We start from the raw sequence: 21,946 nt of genomic DNA on the forward strand, positions 1-21,946 counted from the left end.
ATTTTTTGGAAAAGTACAAGTGGATTTAAAGAATGGGCTTTTATTTTGACAGTCAAGAACCTAAACCGGAAGTACTTCAATTTCCAAAACTGTTGTGCTACAGAGTAAAAGTGCAAAAGCTGCGCTAATTCAGTGAACCTCTTGAGCTCGGATGCTGCTAAAGGTAAGCTTGTTTAAGTTTCTGGCGGTAGAAAGGCAGTTTTAAAAGGGACAAAAGGAAGTTTATAATTACTCAGAATAACTTGTTGATTTATTTACCGTACAGTTCATGCTGACTCGCTTTGCTTTTGAATAAAGCTAACGGGTTAGCCAGGACAACCTTAAGCTAATTTTAAACAAACGTTCTCTTCATTATCATTGTTTGACACTTTAACATGTAGCTGATGATGTAGGACAGAAGAAACGGCGAGCCTCGCCGTTAGACAAGGCGGCTAAACTAGCTGATTCTTTCTGTGAAGAATGTGACGCTGTCCATTGTCGTTGCCTGACAACGAAGATTTAAAGAGACAGTAACCTCCTGAGCGCTTAAGCCCATGTAAATGTCGTTAACGAGCTCTCTTTCCATATTCAGTTTAGATAGTTATGTGAGCCGAAGTGGGTGGTTGATGTCCTGGCTTTCTTGAGTACTTTCTACTGAATGAAATGGAGGACGAGCTGGAGAACTTTATCAGAGAACGCAAGGCGCGAGTGGCCGAGGATAAGGCCAGTCTAGAAAAAGACCCTCCCTACATGGAAATGAGGGTATGTCTGCTACATTTGTTCTTATAAACCTGCTTCTTACATACTCTGTTGGGACATATACAGGTTATATTATTTAAAATTGACGAGGACACATTTGTAACAGTAAAATCGTACATAATAGATGCTTGTTTGTGTAACACATATAGTCATGGGCAAACCTGACATTAACACAAATGTTGTCATTTTTGGCATCAAAATAGTTTACCTGCTAACAATAGCTGTTTAAAAACCTATTGAAGTGCTAAAATGTATAAACAAACACTAATGCTGCAGATTTTTTTTACTACGTGGCCATGGCTGTTTTGTTTTTAACGAGTTCTGTAGGTCCATGTGGAAAATCACCACAAGATGACTATATTGATATGTGTTCCAGACCCCCACACCTCCCAAAAAAAGTCAAACAAAAACTTTAAAGTTCCTTCACATCTTCCATGATGAAATTTCACTGTGCTGTTTTAAGATGCCTTTAAATATATTAAATGTTTATCAAATTCTGAATGCTTCTTAAATCAAATTTTATTTTATGCTTGTAAAACTTCAGCTTTAATACAAAAGCTTCCTCTGGTTTTGACTGACAGGCAAAACCCTGCAGAGACTACGGGTCCACCGTAAAAGAGAACATCCCTCCAAGGATTACCATCCAAGGAAAAGGTATATTTTTATTGTTATTGTACACAAAATAATAACAAAAAAATAATGGAAACATTCAGAGAATTTAAAGGAGGAGTACTATATAAAATCAACTTTTTGAGCTTAATATTATGTTACAATGTTATTCCCTAATCAAAAACATACCTGGAGTGTTGCTGTGATTCTTTCATGCATATTTGAGAAAGCTTTTAATCTCCATGGCAACCATTCAGCTGTGCAAAATGCCTAGGTGGACCTATCTCCTCCTTCTCGGAGCTTCAGTCTCCAAGCTACTGAGCTTCTGCCTCACAGAGGATTTCTCCCTCTACTCAGCTCCTTCAGACTAGCCAGCAGCAATCAGCAAACACCTGGTGGAACTGCTGAGCTACTTTATTCAAGCTACTTTTCAGTGCAACAATGGTAAAAACTTTGTTAAAGGGTTAATGGAGGAGCCATGTTGTGTTGACTTCCTGAAGGCGGAGTTTCAGAAAGAGCAGGAGCTTCTTAAAGAGACAGAGGCCCAATTTCAAGACAAAAAATTATAAAGTAAAATTTCCTTAATATATAAAGCATTTTCTATAACAACTGAAGGCAATAAAAGACTGTGCTATAAAAGAGCACTACGTGCCTGGAAAACACATAATACTGCCCTTAAAAAAGACAGGAAACCTGTCAGGTTTCTTTGGAGTTATCTCTCTTGTTTGATGAAAAAACTGTTAATATTTTTCCTAAACGGGTGAGTGGGTTGTGTTTTCAGCATAAAACCTTGCCCACAGTTTGTCTCTGCTTCAAATTGCTTGGTGTGTTTGACAGACGAGAGCTGCAGCGTTGGTCTGCCACTCGGTGCCGAGTATGAGAAGAAGAAACACCGGCTGCAGCATGAACTGCGGATGGACTACAGACGCTACATGGCTCAGGTTACTGCCTCTCTCACTCACTCACAGGTCATCCATTCATTTTCTTACACCTGTGTCCCTAGTGGGGTTGGGAGGTACTGGTGTTTATCTCCAGCGAGAGGCGGGGTCACCCTGGACAGGTCGCCAGTCTGTCACAGGGCAACACAGAGACATACAGGACACACAACCATTCACACACACACTCACACCTAGGGAGAATTTAGAGAGACCAATTAACCTGACAGTCATGTTTTTGGACTGTGGGAGGAAGCCGGAGAACCCGGAGAGAACCCACCATGCACAGGGAGAACATGCAAACTCCATGCAGAAAGACCCCGGGCCCGGAATCGAACCCAGGACCTTCATGCTACAGTGCTACCTACTGCGCCACTGTGCAGCCCCACACACAGGTCATGTGTCTGGGGAAAAGAAAAATACTACAGGATTTAGTGAATAGATTTACCTTAATGCTCCTCAAACTGGGAATCACCTGTTTTGTCCAATATTATTATTATTATTTCTGTTTGGTGATTTCTAATGACATGGTTTCTCCTGTAGCTCCAACCTGACCTCAGAAAAAACAGGAATAGTCACTTTGTGACTGGACTTATAATAGGTAACGAGGCTTTTCTGCTCTTGTTTTTTTTTTTTTTTTTAAAGCAATAACTGTAAATGAAAACTTTTCAGAATAAAAATGTAAAATCCAATGTTTCAGATATTAAATCTTGTGACTTGTTCCTTAAGAATAAAGAGTTGAGCTTACTCTCTTTGTGTCCAGGAGCGGCCGACACAAACGAGGCTTTGCAGAGAAAGAAGGAGCGCTACAGGCATGAGCTGCAAGAGCAGATAGCTGAGCAGCTCCGCAACAAGAAGAGGTACATCACCCCGCAGAAGTATTCACACCTCCTCAAGTCCATAGCATTTTATCAACCACTAGCGCTTGATACAATAACATAATACAGTAAAAAATTACGAAATAAACAATGAACATTACATTTTGTCAAATCATTAAGAATAATCATCATATGCTGATATATACATTAATATAGAGATTATTCTCTATTTAGCTCTAAGGTTCTTCTGCAAAGTATTGAACCAAATGGACTCGGTATGAATGTATTAAGATCCATAGACGTTTGTGGTTGTAAAGGGACAAAATGAACAGAATGTTTGTGTGTGAATATATTTGCATGGTGTATCCTCAGAGAATAACTGTATGTTTGTTGAAACATGATGTGTTTGCATGTGTCGTTGCAGGGAAAAGGATCTGGAGCTAAAGGTTGCTGCGACAGGAGCAAACGACCCTGAGAAACTGGTCAGCTGTCACATGATTTACAGTCTGCAGTGGCGCCCCCAAGTGGGGGGCCATTGGGGACCATGGTCCCTCCACTTGAAAAATGCTGGCCATCCCAGAGACTCATGTTTATGTCAATGAAAATAATACAAGATCATCTTCTTCAACTAAGACGTAAATGTACACCCAAACCATTATTACATAATACAATACAACACATAATTATATATAAGTAATTTTTAAACTGTGTCATGCTAAAAAAAATTCTGGCCTTGTCTGGCCAGCTCTATTAACATTTTCTGGTGGCGCCACTGACAGTCTGGGTTCAAATCACTCAAATTGCTGCATGTTTCTTTTGAATCATTTTTGATAAATTTGTTGCCCGGCCCGCTGCAGCCAGACCGAATAAGACAGTTGGGTCTGAGCAGGAGGGAAGGCCCTGTTGTGACCGAGCCTTCAGCGACTGCAGAGAGCGGCTCGTCGTCCAGAACCACAGCCAGTGTGGAGGGAGCTGCCGTCAGAGGGAGGGACATGCCTCCTCCTGGGCTGCCACATGCTGCCTTCCAGTCCCCTCTGCTGGAGTACAGCTCCGCTCTGGGCCTGGGGGAAGGACATCTGTCTCCCAGCAGCCAGCACAGCAGCCTGACACACAGGTAAAACAGGAACTTCAGAATGGCTGATGGATATCTCCTAAGAATTTTGTTGACTGCAGCATTGAAATGTATAACTATCAGATGGCTGAAAGCATCACCTCCAACATATAACATATGGATTCAGAAAGTTTGGGATATTTATTTGATGGAAAAAATCACATATTCCTTAAGGCTCCAAGAAGCTACTTTTCATACTTTTCATATTACACCGCTACTAATCCAATGATGTAATTGGTGAATCACCCTCCTGCACTTGTTTGCTCTGCTGGACCAACGTAAAATGCCATGGCACCTAAGACTATGTGGATCACATTATCTCTAGGAGGATCTAACTGTAAGCTTGTATTATTTTTATTTGCGGTTTTTGTGTGTTGTTTTTGTTTAGATTTTTTTTTTATTCATTCCCACACCTGTTAAGAATACTTATTCTCTCACCTTCCGATGCCACGTTTAATGTAACTGGTAAATGTCAATATGAGTCGGAAGTTTGTATTCATGTTTGTATGTTGTTATTAAAAAAATAAAATAAAAATAAAGTAAAAAAAAAAACAACAAAAAACAGGAACTTCATTGGACTCCTTCACAATAAAAGCTTGGTTTTTATCAACGTTTCTTGTTATGATGCTCTAACTCACTGTCTGTCTGGGTTCTTCCAGAAACAACGCCTTCCTCCCTCAGCCGCCCTCTTCACTAAGGGAAGCTTACAGAACCCCATACGGAGAACCCCATCAGTACTACGGGAACAGGAACCTGCTTGACCCAAATATGGGCTATTGTAAGTGCTGCTCTCTCTTTCTGCGCTGCAGGACACTTAAAGGCTTTAAATCAACTTTTTTGAGCTTTATATTATGTTATAATGTTAATCCTTCATCAAAAACATTCATGGAGTGTTGCCTAGATTCTTACATGCATGTTTGAAAAATCCTTTAATGCAAAAGGATTTCAAGAAGTTCAACTGTGTAAAATCCTCAAACAGGATTTTCACAGTTGAATGGAAACTATTCAACTGTGTGAAACGCCTGTGTGGACCTGGCTCCGCCTTTCAAGCCAAAACTCCTCCTCCAAGCCTTTTACTTTTGTCTTTGCCACTCCTATTTGCTAATATACTGCAATATGTTGAATATATTTTGAGTAATTATTTGATTTTTAACATTTCGATTTAAGAAAAACCCAATTATAATACTGATAATTTAAGTTACAGAATTTTATGCACAAAGCTATTTTTAACTATAAACTGATTGAATTTGATACAGTATGGAACCTTGTAGAACTGTTTTAAATAGATAATCTATTTGTCTGGCTGTTCCTGCTGTCAGTCACATAATTTAAACAGAATTTCTGAACCTCTGGAATAGAAAAATTGGTTTCTGAATTGAAAATAGTTTCTGAATAGAATAATCATTTCTGAATTGAATCGTGACCCTAAAAATCTGAATCAAATAGACACTGAAAGACTCGTCTCTAGTTATAGGCTCAACCCAGTGTCTCCCATCTCTTTCCAGATGGACATATTCCTTCATCTAATGCTGGGATCCCCACGTCCTACTGGAATGTGCCACCAGGGGGAGCTGTGCCCAGCCAGTTAGGGAACCACAGTCCTCAAAGCCAGCATAGTGGCTACAGTTTTCCAGAGCAGTAAGTGCATTAAGGTGTGATAGAACCTCAGAAAGAACACAATCCTCGACTCTAGACATTGTTTCTGTGAAACGGTTCTGACAGGTGCCGCAGTGAATCTGCTGTTGCAGACTTTCCCTCAGAGAGGTCCAGGTGCTCCAGGGAAAGGATTCTGAGCTACAGAGATGCTCTGAAACAACAGGTAGGGGGAAATCTGTCCAAATATACTGCAGAGTTCTTTTTTTTTCTCTCTCTGATTACGATAGTGTGTTAGTGTCACCATCACCCAGTTGGATCATCGTAGTTGGGATGCTTATGTGCTCATTACATAGTGTGTGATGTGTTGACAGGAAGATTGCAGGAGTGGGAGCAACATTCCTTCCACCAAGGTAAAATGGATTTAGATAAGAATAGGTGATAGAGGAAAGTTGTGTCCTTAGAGCCTCTTTTATTAGCCAATAGAAAGATTTGAGATCTTTGCCCTCATTTAGATGTTTAATATCCCAGATCCACTTCAATCCTATCTTCATACCGCTTACTTTCCCTAGACATGATGTACTGGTCCATGCTCTTCCAGGTTACTTCTCGGATCAGATTTATTGTTGCCTGACCTGTTTGGTGGAGCAAATTCCCTTTTAGATAGAAAAGATGTTTGTTCCATTATCCTTAAGTGCAAACAATGAAATCTGTTGAATCAGATCAACTGCCAGGAATGGTGGTGGCTTAAACTAGCATGTAGAGTAGCATTACCTTCATCCACTCAGTAGGTGAGCTTTAGTCAAAATCTGCTAAAAATCTGGGATTAGCTAAAAAGCTACCACTATCATGTTCGGTAACATTAATTTAATCCATTTAGTTAGCTCCAGATTTTGAGTCAAAGTAAGCTAAAAAGCTAGTGCTAGCTTAAAAGATCATTATCAAAGACCATGTTGGTTTACACTAGCATGTTGGGAAACATTAACTTAAATCAGTCGTCCCCAAACCCCGGGCCGCGGACCAGTACTGGTCCGCCAATTGGTACCGGGCCTCACAAGAAATAATTAAATATTTCCATTTTATGTATTATTTGAGTCTGGAGGATCTTTTTTTTGAAAATCCTTTAACTGGATTCTCTTGGTTACGTCTGGTGCTCCAACATTGAGCCACAAGCAGCAAAATGAGTAAGAAACAGATCAGATGTCTTTGTAAAGTTTCTTTGAAGGGGAAAAGGCCCAGAAAAGAGACAGGAGAATGGATTTATCCCTGACCAGTAGGTGATTCCCACATTCCAAGCTCTGCATGATATGGTGATCGGCGTGTTAATGAGGCAATGAAGCTTCAAACTGATTCACCACGTAGAGACCAAGAACCCTGTGCATAAGCAACACTTCGGGTGTCATTGTCTCTCATCACTCCCAGATGGGACCGTCTGGTTGCAGAGAAACAAGCTCAGGGTTCCCATTAGTCATTAAAATTTTCACAAAAGTAAAATGTTTGTTTTTGTGGCGCATCTCTATCTTATTTTGAAGGGATATGTAAATGTTACCATAGCAACCAGAATCAGAGAGCGTTAGGGCAGTGATCAGACGAGATGAGAGGAGTAGAGCGTGTGAGTTTTGGGTCTGGTTCACACGGAGCGATTTAAGAATTGTGGGCCGATTTTCCAAACCTCTGTGACCACAGAGCCGATAAAAGTCCAACAGGTTTGATTGGTTCCTGTGTCCAGCCACACGGCAGGAGCAACACACCACATAAACCGATTCCACTCATAAACATCCCGATTCCAGAAGAAAACCCAGTAAAGGAAAAATCGGGGCAAAGAAAAAAAGGCTTTATCTTTTTTTTTTTTTTCAGCTGGAACACCAACATGCAGAAGCATTATCTGACGGTCCCAGGCTGCAGCAAAATTGCAAAGTCTTGACTGGTCGGCAATAATAAAAAGGTTGGGGACCACTGCAATATTTGGTCAAACTAACCCAACCTCTGACCCAACAGCTTCTACCTAGAAATTGGGTTATAAAACCCAAATAACCCAAACATTTAATTTTACTTTTACGATATTCTTAAGTCAAGTATGATTCAAAATTTTAATCCTGATAGAATGATAAAAACCTACTTAAATTAATGATTTTAATATAACATTGTCAATCTAAACTTAATATTTAACTATTAAATTCCTGTTTTAATCTCTAGCCTCCTGAAATATAAACTTCCATCATGATTAATAATTCACCTCAAATGATTAAGTGACTCAGATGCAAAGGGTTACTCTACAGTTTGAGTCCTGTAGAACTGACCTGACCGTTTCCATAGCAACGATCAGAAGCAAGACCTTCCCCCAGAACTACAGTGAGGTCATTGTTGCTATGACGACTTCCATGACATACATCTATGTCATAGATCAAAGGACATCTGAGATTATGAATGCTTTCATCTCAAAGCATCAGATAGTTCACTAGCAGCTCTTGAACATTCAACACAGCATTTCACAAAGATTTTACCATGGACAGACTCTTAGCAGCAACTGCGTTTTTTCCGCTCTCTTTTGGAACTGGATATTTAATCACAACGGGAATAAGGAAAGTGGTGAAAAGAATATTTCCTGGTGTTGAATTTGACACCAGTGAGTTTAAAGAAGATGACGTGGAATATGACGTTTATCTTTTTAACAAGACGATGGATTTTCCCAAAGACAAAACTTCCCCGGCTGGGGAAGTTGGCTGTGAGAGCAACCAAACTGAAGAGGATGAGCCCAAAGAAGAAACTTCCCCGGCTGGGGAAGTTTCTTCTTCAGACTCATCCTCTGGTCTGGAGAAAGCAGCCTCTAAAGGCATGACACACGCCGTCAGAGAGCTGTACCTGAGATCACCCAAGGTCCGAACACCGATTTTACCTGGCTGTGACCAATGTAATAAAGAGAAAAGACGTCCTGCAGGAACGGGGAAACATTCCTGCAGGCGTCTTAGAATAAAATCTTGTTGCCCCACAATGTGAGGCAACAAGTTACATTGGTCACAGTCCTCCTGGTTTTGTCTTGGTCCAGTCTGTTGTCCAGATCAACAACCATCACTTCTTCTCCCATCTAAAAACTCAACATCTGCTTTAACAAAAGCAGCTTTAGAAGACTGGAACCATGAAGGGAAATCTGTCCCAGGAAACAATTTCTCTGACCCCAAAGTTTGCAGTGAAAAGAAGCAAACTTGAGTCATTTGTTGAGTTTTTAGATGGGAGAAGAAGTGATGGTTGTTGAACAACATGAACCCCTCAGTGTTCATCTGGACAACAGACTGGACCAGTGCTTCTCGATTCCCGTCCTCAGGCCCCCCTGCCCTACATGTTTTCTGTGTTTCCCTGCTGCTACACACCTGGTTTGAATCTATGAGTGATTAACAGGCTTCTGCAGTACTTGATGCCTGTAGAACAGGTAATGCAATCATTTGGATCAGCTGCTCTGAAATAGGGGCACATCTAAAACATGCAGAGCAGGGGGGCCTGAGGACTGGAATTGAGAAGCACTGGACTGGACCAAGATGGGTCTTTGGATCTTGGGAGATTTGACGGAAATTGGGTTTGATTTAATCTTGTTCCTCCTGAAATCAGCCATCATCTCCTTTGTTCTCTGGAGCTCAACCTCTGCTTTGTGATTGAACTGTTGCCTTGCAGCAAATAAAGTCTTGGGTTTGAATCCCGGCCTGGTTCTTTATACATGGGTTTTGCATGTTCTCCATGTGCATTAATGGGTTCTCTCCGGGTGCTCCGGCTTCCTCCCAAAGTATAAAAAGATTTTGTGCAGACTAGATAATACATGGATGATGGAAAAAAGATTTAACTAGTTTATATTAATAATTATTATTAGTTGTAGTAGGCCTGTCACGATAACAAATTTTGCTGAGCAATTAATTGTCAAAAATATTGCAATAAATAATATTATTGTTTGAAGACCTTTGTACACTGATTTAATGGAAATGACGTAATAATGCATGTGATTTCCTGCCAAAGATAGTTACACTTTATTTTCAAAAGAACACTTAACACTGCAACTGATAAAATAAACAAAACAACCAAAAATAATAATAAAATGGATTTTCAGTCCCCATTAACAAAAATGTACTTGAATAAAAACACCAAAGTGTAAATAAATACTGCATTCAATCAAAAGAGTGCAGATTATAAAGTCTGTATACTATATTGACCTTCAGTAATCATTAGATTTAAATAGAGAAGATGGACACATCGAATACCTGATGCAATAGTTCACACTACACGTTAGTTGGGGCCTGTCCATAACAATGCATGGCAGGCACCTATTGTTCTACACCAAATAGAATATCCCTATTATTATTCTTAATTTCTTCTTCCGTTCCCGTTAATGCAGCTCGTACCGCTGCGAGCCCACCCACAAAGTGGTGTCAAATCGTGCGGCTCGATGCCGGGAGGGGTGCTATTATTTTTATTGGGAATCGGGCTTACAATGGCGACGTAAAAAGACGAGCAAAATTTCCAACTGCCGAACGCAGATCATAACTGACACCAACTGCTGCTTTTTTAGAGTGAGAATCTAAGCGAATTTTTGACCTCAAAACAATTTTGAAATCACCATCACGCCCACAAATAATCGCCCTATCGATATCAAACTCAGTGATGACATTTATACGCATGCCTGCTCCGGTAAAATATGTTCGATATTTCTCTATGTCTCACGGTGTTCTGTCAAGGTGCTTCAGAGCAAAATCATGCGCCAGGGTAACTGACGCTCTCCCAGATTCACTTCCATGTATTTCTGAAAATTTTCTGAGCCCTGCACACACTATTATTGTCTCATCACTGTAATTACTGTGAATGAGGTACAAATATGAATTGTAGGAGACGACAAATAGCCCTCTCATACGCTTCAAACGGTTTTCGAATTTGTCTCTCGGTTCCTGAACGGAAAATGTTTGTTCGGAGAGCTTTTTCCATATTAACTGACTGGGTGTCTCACAGATAGAATTCTTTTTCCACCTTTCTGTCTCACACACGACAGTTAGCAACTGATCCATTACCATAGCAACGGAACACATGAGGGCAGAGCATTGATTAGGACTACAAAAACGCATCACTGTAGTTCTTTTTATGTCAGAACTCTTAGGAATGAGCTGGCCTTTAGAACTACTTGTGTTTTGGGCATTTTATAACTGATTTTAACCAACCTTTGTTACACACAGGATTAGTGTGTCAATTTTAAATTAAGCTTAATGGAAATTTCACAATAAAAGCCTCAATATTCCTCTCAGGTTAGTGCACCGGTGCAATAATATTAGCCTACGTTATCTTTTTCTCTCAGGTTAGGGAACTGCCTTGCTGTGCAAGGCAGTTCGTTAGCATTAGCATTTTATCTTAAATAAGCTATTAGCTATTTTTCTGACTTATTAGCCATGTTTAGTATACTGAATGGTGTAAGTCAAGTATAGACAACATGCTAGTGATGCCCCACAGGCTACTGACAGCATTCATGCTAACATTAGCATTTTGGCTAATTTTAGCTGATTCACTTAGTGAATATCATGCTGAATGGTGCAAGTCCATGTTAGTCAACATTCTTGTGATTCTCCATATGCTTCTTTGGAATTTTTGAGCTAAGTACGAGCCTTAACACAATCTTAGAACGTTGATCGTTCCAAGATTTTCGCTTGTGATTTCTTAACGATCATCCTGTGGTGTGTTATGGTGTGTTCGTCGTCGCTCTAAATCAGGGGTTTTCCCCACTGGGAGCGTTAACGCAGCCTGTTGAAAGTGACAGGTAGCCAATCAGAAATCCCGGATTCTCCTCCATGCTTTCTGAGGGGAAATTACAGAGGGGAATCCCAAACAGCTGACACGGCGCAACCCGGGAGATGATATGTGGAAACATTAATGTTTATAAAACATTTTGTGCAAAGAATATAGAAGTGACGAGAGGAGGAGTTGGAGCAAAATTGCTTTTCAGTTGATGAACCCCTTAACGTGACATAAATAGGTTCTAATAATTTTCATTCAGTCAGACGCTAACACTAGAGCCACATGCGTTGCAGGTAGATTGTAGTAAAAATATTGATTAATGCCTGGTTTTAAAACTAGTTAACTGGACTTCTAGCCATTATTTTGTGCCCATTGTTGGACACCACATGGCACATCGAACCCGATCGAACCGTTATACCTAGGATTTCTGTCGGCTAATGTGTGATCTCTCAGGTTTTGAAAATGGGCCGACAATCGGCCGACAGCTCTAAGATGGTGTAGTGTGAACTGGACATTACACTAAGGAAATGAGGAAGGGAGGGTCAGTGGAGAGCAGCGGAGTTGAGCCTTTTTTCATTCAGTGTTATCAACAGAAAGAGGAAAAAGGCCGGAAGAGACGATAAAGCCGATAATTAAAATGACGTTGATAGTTTTAATTTATCCGATTAATTGATTTATCGTTTATCACGACAAGCCTAAGTAGTAGTAGTAGTAGTAATAATTATTGATAATAGCAATATGAATATATTAGTATGTTAATCAATATAAGGCCTTGTTGCCACACTATGACGTAATCGGCCTAATAAGAATCAATTTAATGTGATTAATCTATTGTTAATTCTAGTTAAATTTCATATTCATAAATGCAGATTTTCTGGCTAAAAGCCTCTATTTGATCTGTTTTTATCTGAATTACAACTATCATGTTTAGTTAAGTAATTGTAATCCAGTAATAAAAGCTAAAGTTAACTTTAGCTTTTAAGTCAAAATTAGCTAATGTTAGCACAAGTGCTGTCACTATCCTGTCTTCGTACACTAGTATAATGGTTAATATTAACTTAATCCTTTCAGAAGTCAACTTTGTGAGTCAAAATTAGCCAAAAGTTAATAATAGTTAATGCTATTTTATCAAATTGCCGAGTCAATTTTCTGTCAAGTCATGTTTGCCTTATACAGCATTATAACAACTGAAGGTAACAGTTTCTTGATTGAGCTATAAAATAGCAACATGTGCCTGAAGAATACACAATATCCCCTAATTCAGAGGTACCCTTTATTGGCATCGTAAAATGCTCTGATTTTGTCTTTCCTGCTAATCCACCACATTTCTGAACATGGAATAAACTGGGTAGCAACTAAAGAAAATGGAGTAAAAAAACCCCAACAACATATGTATATTTTTCTTTTTGTTCTCCAATATTCAACCAGTAATAATCCAAATTTATCGTATTAAATTGTTGGTGTATAGAAGATGGACATGGTGTCAGAGGTGGTTTGAAAGCTGACTTGACATGTGTGACTATGTCTGAAATGGAAGAAGTGTTAAGAGTTGGAGGAAAAACCCAACATGTTTCATCCTACAATACATTTCATGACAGATTTTAGTGTTGTTTTTTTTTTGAATGTTCAAAAACGTCAGACGATTGTTCCCTAAATTCTGCGTGAGACTCGAGGAAGACAGAAGAAGTGTGTGACGCTACCCTTTGTCGTGTTGCGTAACGGCGTGCTGCCGTGCTGCAGATCCAGGAGCAACAGGAGCGCCGGCGTCTGGAGAGGGAGGAGAGGGAGCGCTTGGAGACCCAGCTGGAGGCCGACATGAAAAACCACGAGCCCTGGGGGAGAGGCGGGGGAGGAGCTCCTCTGAGGGACACCATGGGCAATCTCATCGGTGAGTCCTGATTTCTTCTCTATGTTTTTGTGAAAAAATTTATTTTTTTTTTTTAAAAGTATGACTTCTATAGGAAGTCATGCGTATCCGTGACTTCGCATTGATCCTCACCTGGGTTTTCCATCGGCCCAGCCGACCTCAAGCAGATGCACAAGCTGAACGAAGAGGCTTACAGCAACCCGGAGCTGTGGCAGAGGAGAGCCACGGCTGCCATGACGACCCACCTGGCAGAGCAGCCTCACCCTGCCGCCAGGGTCACGCAGACCAGCAACTACGACTCTGCTGACAGGCTGCCTGGTAGCTATCCTCCTTCCTGTTTACCTGCTTTTCTAACCAATTCCTTTAACACACCAGGAGTCTCTGAGTCTCAAGTTGTAGTAAGGCGTATGCAAAAAATGACATTATCCCAATTGATGAAAATCAGTGCTTTATTTTTTCCCCCATAGATCTCTGAGATGTTTTACCCCAGTTTAGCTTTTGGTTTACATTGATGTCAACTCGGATTCCTAGTATGTGTTTCTGTGACAAATGTGTGCAAAACTCTGTTTATATAATGATGGAAAAACATCATTGTTCTATTGCGGTGTTTCTTTTAAATAAGAAGCTAACCCCGACAAAAATCACACATGAATAAGTTTGTTCACATGACAAGTAATAGTCACACATTATCCTCCAACTACTTCCTGTCGACTTCTTCTTCGTGGTTTGTGCCAGTGGCAGCGTCCGGTTGTTGATCATGTGACTCGTGAGACGCAAAAATCTTGGTTTTTGTTGCAGGTTTGAGAAGCAAAACAATGTTGATATGGCCAAAAAAAAAACACCTCACCCTAGTGGCAAAACTTCTTATTGAAAAATTACAGTTTTTTTTCCCAAATTTGAAAGCAAATTTGTTTTATAACGTCAAATTGTGCAATTACACAATGAATGAAAATCCAGCTAATGTAGCACAGATTGACAACCGTGTTGAAAGAGGGAAAACCTTTTTGCCATCAGCAGGTCACGACAGAAAATGACTCTGGATCCAGATTTTTGCAAAAAGTTGGGCTTTTAAATTCTGCCGTCTTAAAATGTTTGATCAGCTGATAAACAGCCCATTTCAGTTTGTTTGTTTGTTTGCAACAAAATGGTTTGTTTCACCCCCATTTCTGCCTTTTGCGTTTTGAAGCTCTTCCTAGTAGCATCGTAAGTTTCAAAATGTGAATTCTTGCTCATTTTCAGCTGATCAAATACACTTGTCCACTCAATCCAATCATAAAATCAATTGGACTAATTCTAGTGTACTGTAAGTTTTAGACTGGTAAAATATTGGGTATGTAAGGAAACCCAGACGACTGAGTTGTTAACCAGATTGTTGGTTCATAAATGGTAAAAGAAAAGATGGGTTCAGTTTTAGTACAATGTGTGTATACCATGTTGATAGTAAAGTAAGAACAGGCTTTACAGAAAGTAAAATCTAAGCAAGAAAGTTCCAAAACTTGATAATAATAAAAAGAAATGTTCTTTTATTATCATGCTGTTGCAAAGTTTACCAGCTAAACTCTAATTGTACTGCTGTGACATTGCTCTGTCCTCTGGTCTGGGTTTACAACATAAACTACCTTCATTCTTCGCCTCGTTTTTCCCCAGGCTTCACTCATGTCCAGACCTCCCAGTTTGCCAGAGGTAAAGTTTTTGCCAGCCAGCCCAGTGCGCTCCAGCTCCAGGAACAGGACAAGTACAAAGCTTATCTCAAGCAGCAGGTAATGGCTTTCTGAAATGCTAAAATAAATAAAATACTCCAGCACAGTTGGGAAAAGTAGTCCTGCCCTTTCTAAAACCATAATCAGCAAACCTGAGCAGTTTTATGTCCTCCGGATCTTACTGGCGGTACGCCGTTACTCTTAGATTGACGAGAAAATGCGTAAAAAAGCAGAGGAGAGGGAACGGATGAGACTGGAGGAGGAGAAGGAGGAGAGGAGGCTGGCGGAGCAGAGGGCCCGCATCCAGCGGGAGTACGAGGAGGAGCAGGAGAGGAAGAAACGGAAAGAAATGGAGGTGAGGGGCCCTGTGGTGTCCGTCCGTCCGTCCTGTCCTGGCGCATCTCTCTCTAAATGTGTCGCTGTCTCACAGCAAAAGGCCAAGAATGAGGAGCTGATCCAGCTGGCCGAACAGAGGAGGAAGGAAGCGGAGAGGAAGAAGAAGGAGGCGGAAGAGAAGGAGTCCGCCGATCTGAGGAGGCAGTATGAGCGAGAGAGGCAGGCCAGAGTGGACGAGGTCAGTTTGTGTCATTCAGCCCATCCACTTCCTGCAGCTCTAAAGCTAAACACTCCTACGGTTTCAATAAGGAGGAGGAAATAAGGATGTGTTTTATCGTTTTTATAATGTCTCTGAGCAGTCCTCTGCTTTAGCAAGGAAAGGATAACACTGGGTTATAAAAATTATTTTGTGGAAGTTTTGTTTTTTTCAACTGAATTAGGACTATTTTGCTCCACTGAATCCAAAAACAACATCCATTTTTCTCCATCAGGTTTTTATTCAAATTTAATTTAGAGAAATTTTATCTTCTGACTGATGGATGACATTTTTGTGACATCATCAGTTCATTTCTGTTAATATTTCTCATCCTAAAAGGTTTAAGGAGAAAAAATGGTTTTCTATCAGAGTGTATTAATAAAATGTTACAAACTTGGATTTCTGTAAATTGAATACTGAACACTGATAAGAGGAAGTCCATGTGAATTGAACATCACGTCTCTGTCTCTCCTCTGGAGTCTCTCCTCTTGCTCGTCACTCATTGATCCAGATTGTCAGGAAACCGATCCAGATGTGAGAACAAGACGTGAATTTTGATGCTCATGTTGCTCCATAGTTCAGAAAGTCGACCTGATGGAGCAAAACCAAAGTGGGATTTGGATTCAGCTCATCAAAATGACTCTAAAACAGTCAGAAAACCCTTGACCAGTGTAATCCAGTGGACGATCTGAGCGTGTCAGTCAGAATTTGGGTTAGTTCTCATCTGAATGTGTTTAGGTGCACAGAGTGCCTTCTCCTCCTATCCCGACCCTGCAGAGGAAACACGGGCGATGCCTGCAGCACGCCTCCAGACCCTCCACTGTACACTCCCACACCTCCACCTCCACCTCTCCCCTGTCTGTGAGTAACACACAGAGGACCACTTCCTATATAAAGAAGAGTTAAACAGGGTTTTCTTATTTCTACCTTTGTATTTATTTTTTTACAGGAGCGATTGTCATCAGGTCTTCAGTCCCCTCCTGTTCCTGCTCGTAGAAACCAGCTCAGAGCTGCAGGTGTGGTAACCCTCTGAAAACCCGTTCAGCTCCAGCAGAGACCCGGTTTGTTTGCTGGGTTCATTCTGCCTCCACTGTCTTACTTTTCCTCAAACACCCACTCAGTGTTTGGTTTTTATCCAGAGATCCAGGCTCAGCACTGAGATGAGTTAATTTGACAAAAAGTTCTGGATTTCAGGAGACCACCGCGACCTGTTCAGTGAGCTGTCGGCGTTGCGTCAGCAGCTCCGCAGCGAACAGAAACGCCTGGAGAGCGATCTGCAGCGGGGGAACTTGGAGGAGCCGGACTCGCCCGTGAATATCAGGTCAGACCCAATCAGAGCTGCTGCTTCTTCTACCAAGACCAAAGGATGTTCACTCTGTCATCTGAAAACGGAGACGGTGCCAATCCACAACTGCAGTTCCTTGTATATTGCTGTGTGGGAGTCCCGCTATCTAAAAAGTTTAGCTGCGCTAACCCAAGAGCAAATCATAGACATTTGTTCCGCTAACGCTATGTATGCTAAGTTTGGTTATGGACTGCATAAGTCTTAAGTTTTTCTGATGACCTTGTGACCATTTACTAACCATTCTGTACACAGACAAAGTTAGTGAGGAGATCCTTTTAGTTGCTCAACATTTCCAGAGTAATAGAACTGGACTGGAATTGAATGTTGACAACTTCTCTTCATCTGTCCAGAGATCGGGAGCGTCCGGCGGTGGACGTGTTCGACATGGCTCGGCTCAGGCTTCAGGCTCCAGTCCGAAGGCCAAACTCCCGAAACACAGAGCCCAGAAATCTACTACGTATCCATGACTCCCTTCAGCTGAAATACACAGGTACTACATGGTCATGGCTAATCTGTGGCTGTGGTGGGCACCGCTAGCTAAAAGGTTAGCTGCACTAAACCCAAGACACTAATCATTAGTTCCGCTATTGCTACAGTGCTACACCATTAAGGTATTTAGTTGAGGCTAATGCTAAAGTACTACAACATTAAGATACTTAGTGGAAGCTAATGCTAAAGCGCTACACCAACAAGGTGCTTAGTTGAAGCTAATGCTAAAGCACTACATCAACAAGGTATTTAATTGAAGTTAATGCTAAAGCGCTACACTAACAATGTACTTAGTTGAAGCTAATGCTAAATGTTACATCATAAAGGTATTTAGTTGAAGCTAATGCTAAATGCTACACCATTAAGGTATTTAGTTGAAGCTAATGCTAAAGTGCTACACTACTAATGTATTTAGTTGAAGCTAATGCTAAAATGCTACACTAACAATGTATTTAGTTGAAGCTAATGCTAAAGTGCTATACTACTAATGTATTTAGTTGAAGCTAATGCTAAAGTGCTATACTACTAATGTATTTAGTTGAAGCTAATGCTAAAATGCTACGCTAACAATGTATTTAGTTTAAGCTAATGCTAAAGTGCTTCACTAACAATGTATTTAGTTTAAGCTAATGCTAAAGTGCTTCACTAACAATGTATTTAGTTTAAGCTAATGCTAAAGTGCTTCACTAACAATGTATTTAGTTGAAGCTAATGCTAAATGTTACATCATAAAGGTATTTAGTTGAAGCTAATGCTAAATGCTACACCATTAAGGTATTTAGTTGAAGCTAATGCTAAAGTGCTACACTACTAATGTATTTAGTTGAAGCTAATGCTAAAATGCTACACTAACAATGTATTTAGTTGAAGCTAATGCTAAAGTGCTATACTACTAATGTATTTAGTTGAAGCTAATGCTAAAGTGCTATACTGCTAATGTATTTAGTTTAAGCTGATGCTAAAATGCTACACTAACAATGTATTTAGTTTAAGCTAATGCTAAAGTGCTTCACTAACAATGTGTTTAGTTTAAGCTAATGCTAAAGTGCTACACTAACAATGTATTTAGTTGAAGCTAATGCTGAAGTGCCAACTTCAACCATGTTGAGTCACACCTCAACCTCTGGAACAAACACCTAAATAACCAGATTTTATTATATTCAGTTATTTTCTTAGATAATGTATTTATGTTTTACATGTTACTCTCTACTGTTGAAATAAATGACGTGAAGAGAGGAAGTGGAACTGCTGCATAAATTGTTTTCACCCATTTCAAAATAAGAGAATGATTACAAACATCGTTCATCAAAGCTTCAATACAAATGTCCAACTTTATCCAGGTGAAAGCATATACAACAGACAAGTAAATTAATGCTTTAGAATTTGTCCAGAAAAGTTAATTTAAGGTAAGCTAAGTGCGCTAAACATTTACGACGTTAGCTAAAGCACTAAACAAAAAACGTTACCTCCGCTTTTAGCACATTAGTGGAAGTGTGCCCACCACTGTCCTAGTGGAAACCCAAACCACAGTAACTGGTCTGCGTGTCTGAGGCAGACAGAGAGTCGAGGACGGGTTCTGGAGAGGACGCTAAACTGGAGGAAGTGGGCGTGGCCAGTAGGAGGAGGCGGGACTACAGAGACTCCTATCATCACCACAGCAGCCACAGATCTACAGTCCAGGATGGTATCAACGTTTACATTATGATTTAATTTCTTCGCCGGTTATTTCCTGGGAACATAGTTGAGGCCTTACCGCTTCAGAAAATCACTGCCATAGAAACGCATCACTCAGCTTTAATTTAGTCAAGTTTGTCTGAAGGTGATAATCGAATCTATATGTTTCATTTCCAGATTATTTCGACCTGTCTCCACCTGAGCAAAACGACTATTTGGTGAGAAATTATGCTTTTTAAAATTAATTCTGAAACTTTGTAGCCTTTTTGGAGGTAATTTGTGACCAGTGGTGTGTGTGTTACAGAGGAGTGTGAGCAGTGCATCCAGAAGAGGTTTCCTGCTCGAGTCTGAGAGCGCTTTCATTGGTAGGACAATACAGCAGACTGTTAATGAATGCTGCCTCTAGTGTTTGTTTGCAGCAATTCTCTCATTTTAAACAGCTTTTTCTTCTCCTTTACGTCTGAATTGATACTTAAACCGTATTAAGTGTCTATTTCTGAAGCGTTAACTATCAAAACTATCACATATAGACTCAATCAACCACATCAGTTCATTTTACTAAACTTTATTAGTCCTAATGGGAAATTAAATATACATTTAATGTAATTTTTTTTCACACCAGATTTGTTTTTCAATTTTCATAGATATTTTTTCTTGCTTTTTTTATTTAAAAAAAGAAGTCACAAATGACAAAAACTAAAATTTTTCAAAAACCAAAAATTTAATTCAACTGACAAAATCGATTAATCACCTGACCCTAACAACACGTCTGTCAAGCACAGGAAAGCAAAGCTAATATTTCCATTAGCTCTTTTCCCTTTTTATTCTGATCCTGCTTGTTGTGTTCAGACCCGCTGGGCGGGGCTTCTCCGGTGCCCCCAACTCCAGAGCAGGACAGGCTCTGTCAGCTGTCGGCCAGGGAGAGGAGGAGACTGGCCAAGCAGGCACAGCGCCCTCAGGTGACCATTATCTGCACCTGCATGACTCTTCGCTTTACAGTCCGTCTCTTGAATTTTCTGCTCGTCTTGTGGCCTCCAGGAACGAGCTGCTTCCGTTCAGAGACGTTACCCCGACCCTTCAGGTGGCAGGCTGAACCTGGAGGAGGCAGGAAGTGAGGTCAGGAGCTGGAACAGGACAGGTCAGCTGATGCAGGGTGTCTGCGCATCCTTAAAAAGTTTTAAATTCATAAATCTAAAAGTAAGGCCTTAAAATGCCTTAAATGTTTTTGTGGCAGAACATGTATATTTCATGAATCTGATTTCTCTAGTGGGACTTTTCAGGTGGACGTTTGAGATGTGGGCAGACATCTTTATTATGTTCTTTGATTTGAGGCTAATGCTAACTAGATGCATAATAGATTAAGAATTTAACGATGGCACTTGACTAAATGTAATGTTTCAATTGTCGATTCTATGTTAATTCTTTGTGTTTTGGTGTTTTTATGATGTAAAGCACTTTGAAATGCCTGCTGCTGAAATGTGCTATACAAATAAAATTTGATTGATTTAATAATATACCCCTACTAGGTAGCTTGCTAGCTAGCTTGTTTTGCATCTATCATGCGTATGTGTAAATTTATTGACATTGCCTGGACAACGTTTGTTTTCACCATCAACCCATACGAGACTAGGTGCGTTCTGTAAAAAAAAAAAATCATGGTGTTATGGAGGTTAAGACTAACAGTATACAGTGTAACACAGCAGGATTCTCCGACCGTCCCCCTATATTTACAGATTTTTTGGTCTTAAATTTCATTCATGGTGGCATTAAAAAGTCTTATATTAAAAGTCTGACATTTTTTAACAAACCAAAAAGTATTTTTGAAAGTTTTTAGAGAATATTGAACAAACATTTCCACCATACTAAAAAAAAAAGAAAAAAAGTCAAACATACATTCTGGGACGTTGTGTTGTAACAGAAACTGTGTTTTCCTGCCTGTCTCTTGAGCCGCTGCCTGCTTGTTCCTCTGCAGAACCTCTGGACGGGTCCGACGACGAGTCCTCCCCTGTTCAGTCATCTCCTCTCAGTCTGAACCGCGAGAGCTCAGAGGAAACCGTCACCACAGACTCCTGGATCGGACCAGGAACGTCGGACGCACTGAAAAGTTTGGACATAGCACCCAGGAGGAAGCGGCAGGCTACATAGGATCGTCTCCCTCCAGGGTTCTGGAGGTGGCCGCTTCACGGTCTTGTTTTTTAGAAATTTTTTTTACATAGTTTTATTTTAATGTTTTGCTTTTTGACCAGAGGATGTGCTTGTCTGAAACCTTCACCTCTGAATCTGTAGCTCTTTGCTGTTTGGATCAAACATTACGTGTCGGGTGCGTGTTTTAAACGTTTTTACTGGATAAATTATGTTTGAAAATAAATCTATTTTATATATTAAACTTTTTCCCCATTATTTCTTTTTTAGGAATAATCATGTCATGCAACATTGAAATTTTCATGTGCTCATTTCCATGTCAGTTCCCAAAGTCAGGGAGAAAAAAGAAGCTTGTCTAAGCGCACGCGGGGTTTGGTGTGCACCGCCTACAGGGTAGAGAGCTCATGCTCGTCCAGTCGACCCCTTTAAGGGCTGCGGGACGATTACAGAGAGCATCCATTTAGATTATCTCAGATTTCTCTCCAAATATAGACTGCATTGCATACGTGCTGTTCACAAACGGAAGTAAGGATATTTTCTTGTGCTGATTAAAAAAAAAAATCCTAATCTTAA

The 21,946-nt window shown here is 40.3% G+C and overlaps 1 protein-coding gene across 1 annotated transcript; it reads left to right on the forward strand.

Moving 5' to 3' along the window:
• Positions 1-65: 65 nt before the first annotated feature.
• LOC122836585 (centrosome and spindle pole-associated protein 1-like) lies at positions 66-21,617 on the forward strand. Its single transcript, XM_044126211.1, has 26 exons — positions 66-163; positions 572-741; positions 1,320-1,392; positions 2,185-2,288; positions 2,826-2,883; positions 3,046-3,142; positions 3,525-3,582; positions 3,958-4,214; positions 4,871-4,989; positions 5,717-5,849; positions 5,934-6,030; positions 13,305-13,452; positions 13,585-13,749; positions 15,079-15,191; positions 15,337-15,486; positions 15,562-15,705; positions 16,462-16,584; positions 16,673-16,739; positions 16,918-17,044; positions 17,419-17,558; positions 19,113-19,241; positions 19,409-19,449; positions 19,536-19,596; positions 20,081-20,190; positions 20,270-20,369; positions 21,204-21,617. The coding sequence occupies exons 2-26, from the start codon at positions 643-645 to the stop codon at positions 21,374-21,376; spliced, it is 2,886 nt and encodes a 961-aa protein (XP_043982146.1). The 5' UTR covers positions 66-163; positions 572-642; the 3' UTR covers positions 21,377-21,617.
• The last annotated feature ends 329 nt before the right edge of the window (positions 21,618-21,946 follow it).

Source organism: Gambusia affinis, linkage group LG09 (genome assembly GCF_019740435.1).
Source record: "Gambusia affinis linkage group LG09, SWU_Gaff_1.0, whole genome shotgun sequence".
Lineage (NCBI taxonomy): Eukaryota > Metazoa > Chordata > Actinopteri > Cyprinodontiformes > Poeciliidae > Gambusia > Gambusia affinis.

Coding starts and splice junctions, on each gene's coding strand:
- LOC122836585 (XM_044126211.1), top strand. CDS start 643: ATGGAGGACGAGCTGGAGAACTTTATCAGAGAACGCAAGGCGCGAGTG. Junction 6,031..13,304: donor GAGATGCTCTGAAACAACAG/GTAGGGGGAAAT, acceptor GCCGTGCTGCAG/ATCCAGGAGCAACAGGAGCG. Junction 15,706..16,461: donor GGCAGGCCAGAGTGGACGAG/GTCAGTTTGTGT, acceptor GAATGTGTTTAG/GTGCACAGAGTGCCTTCTCC.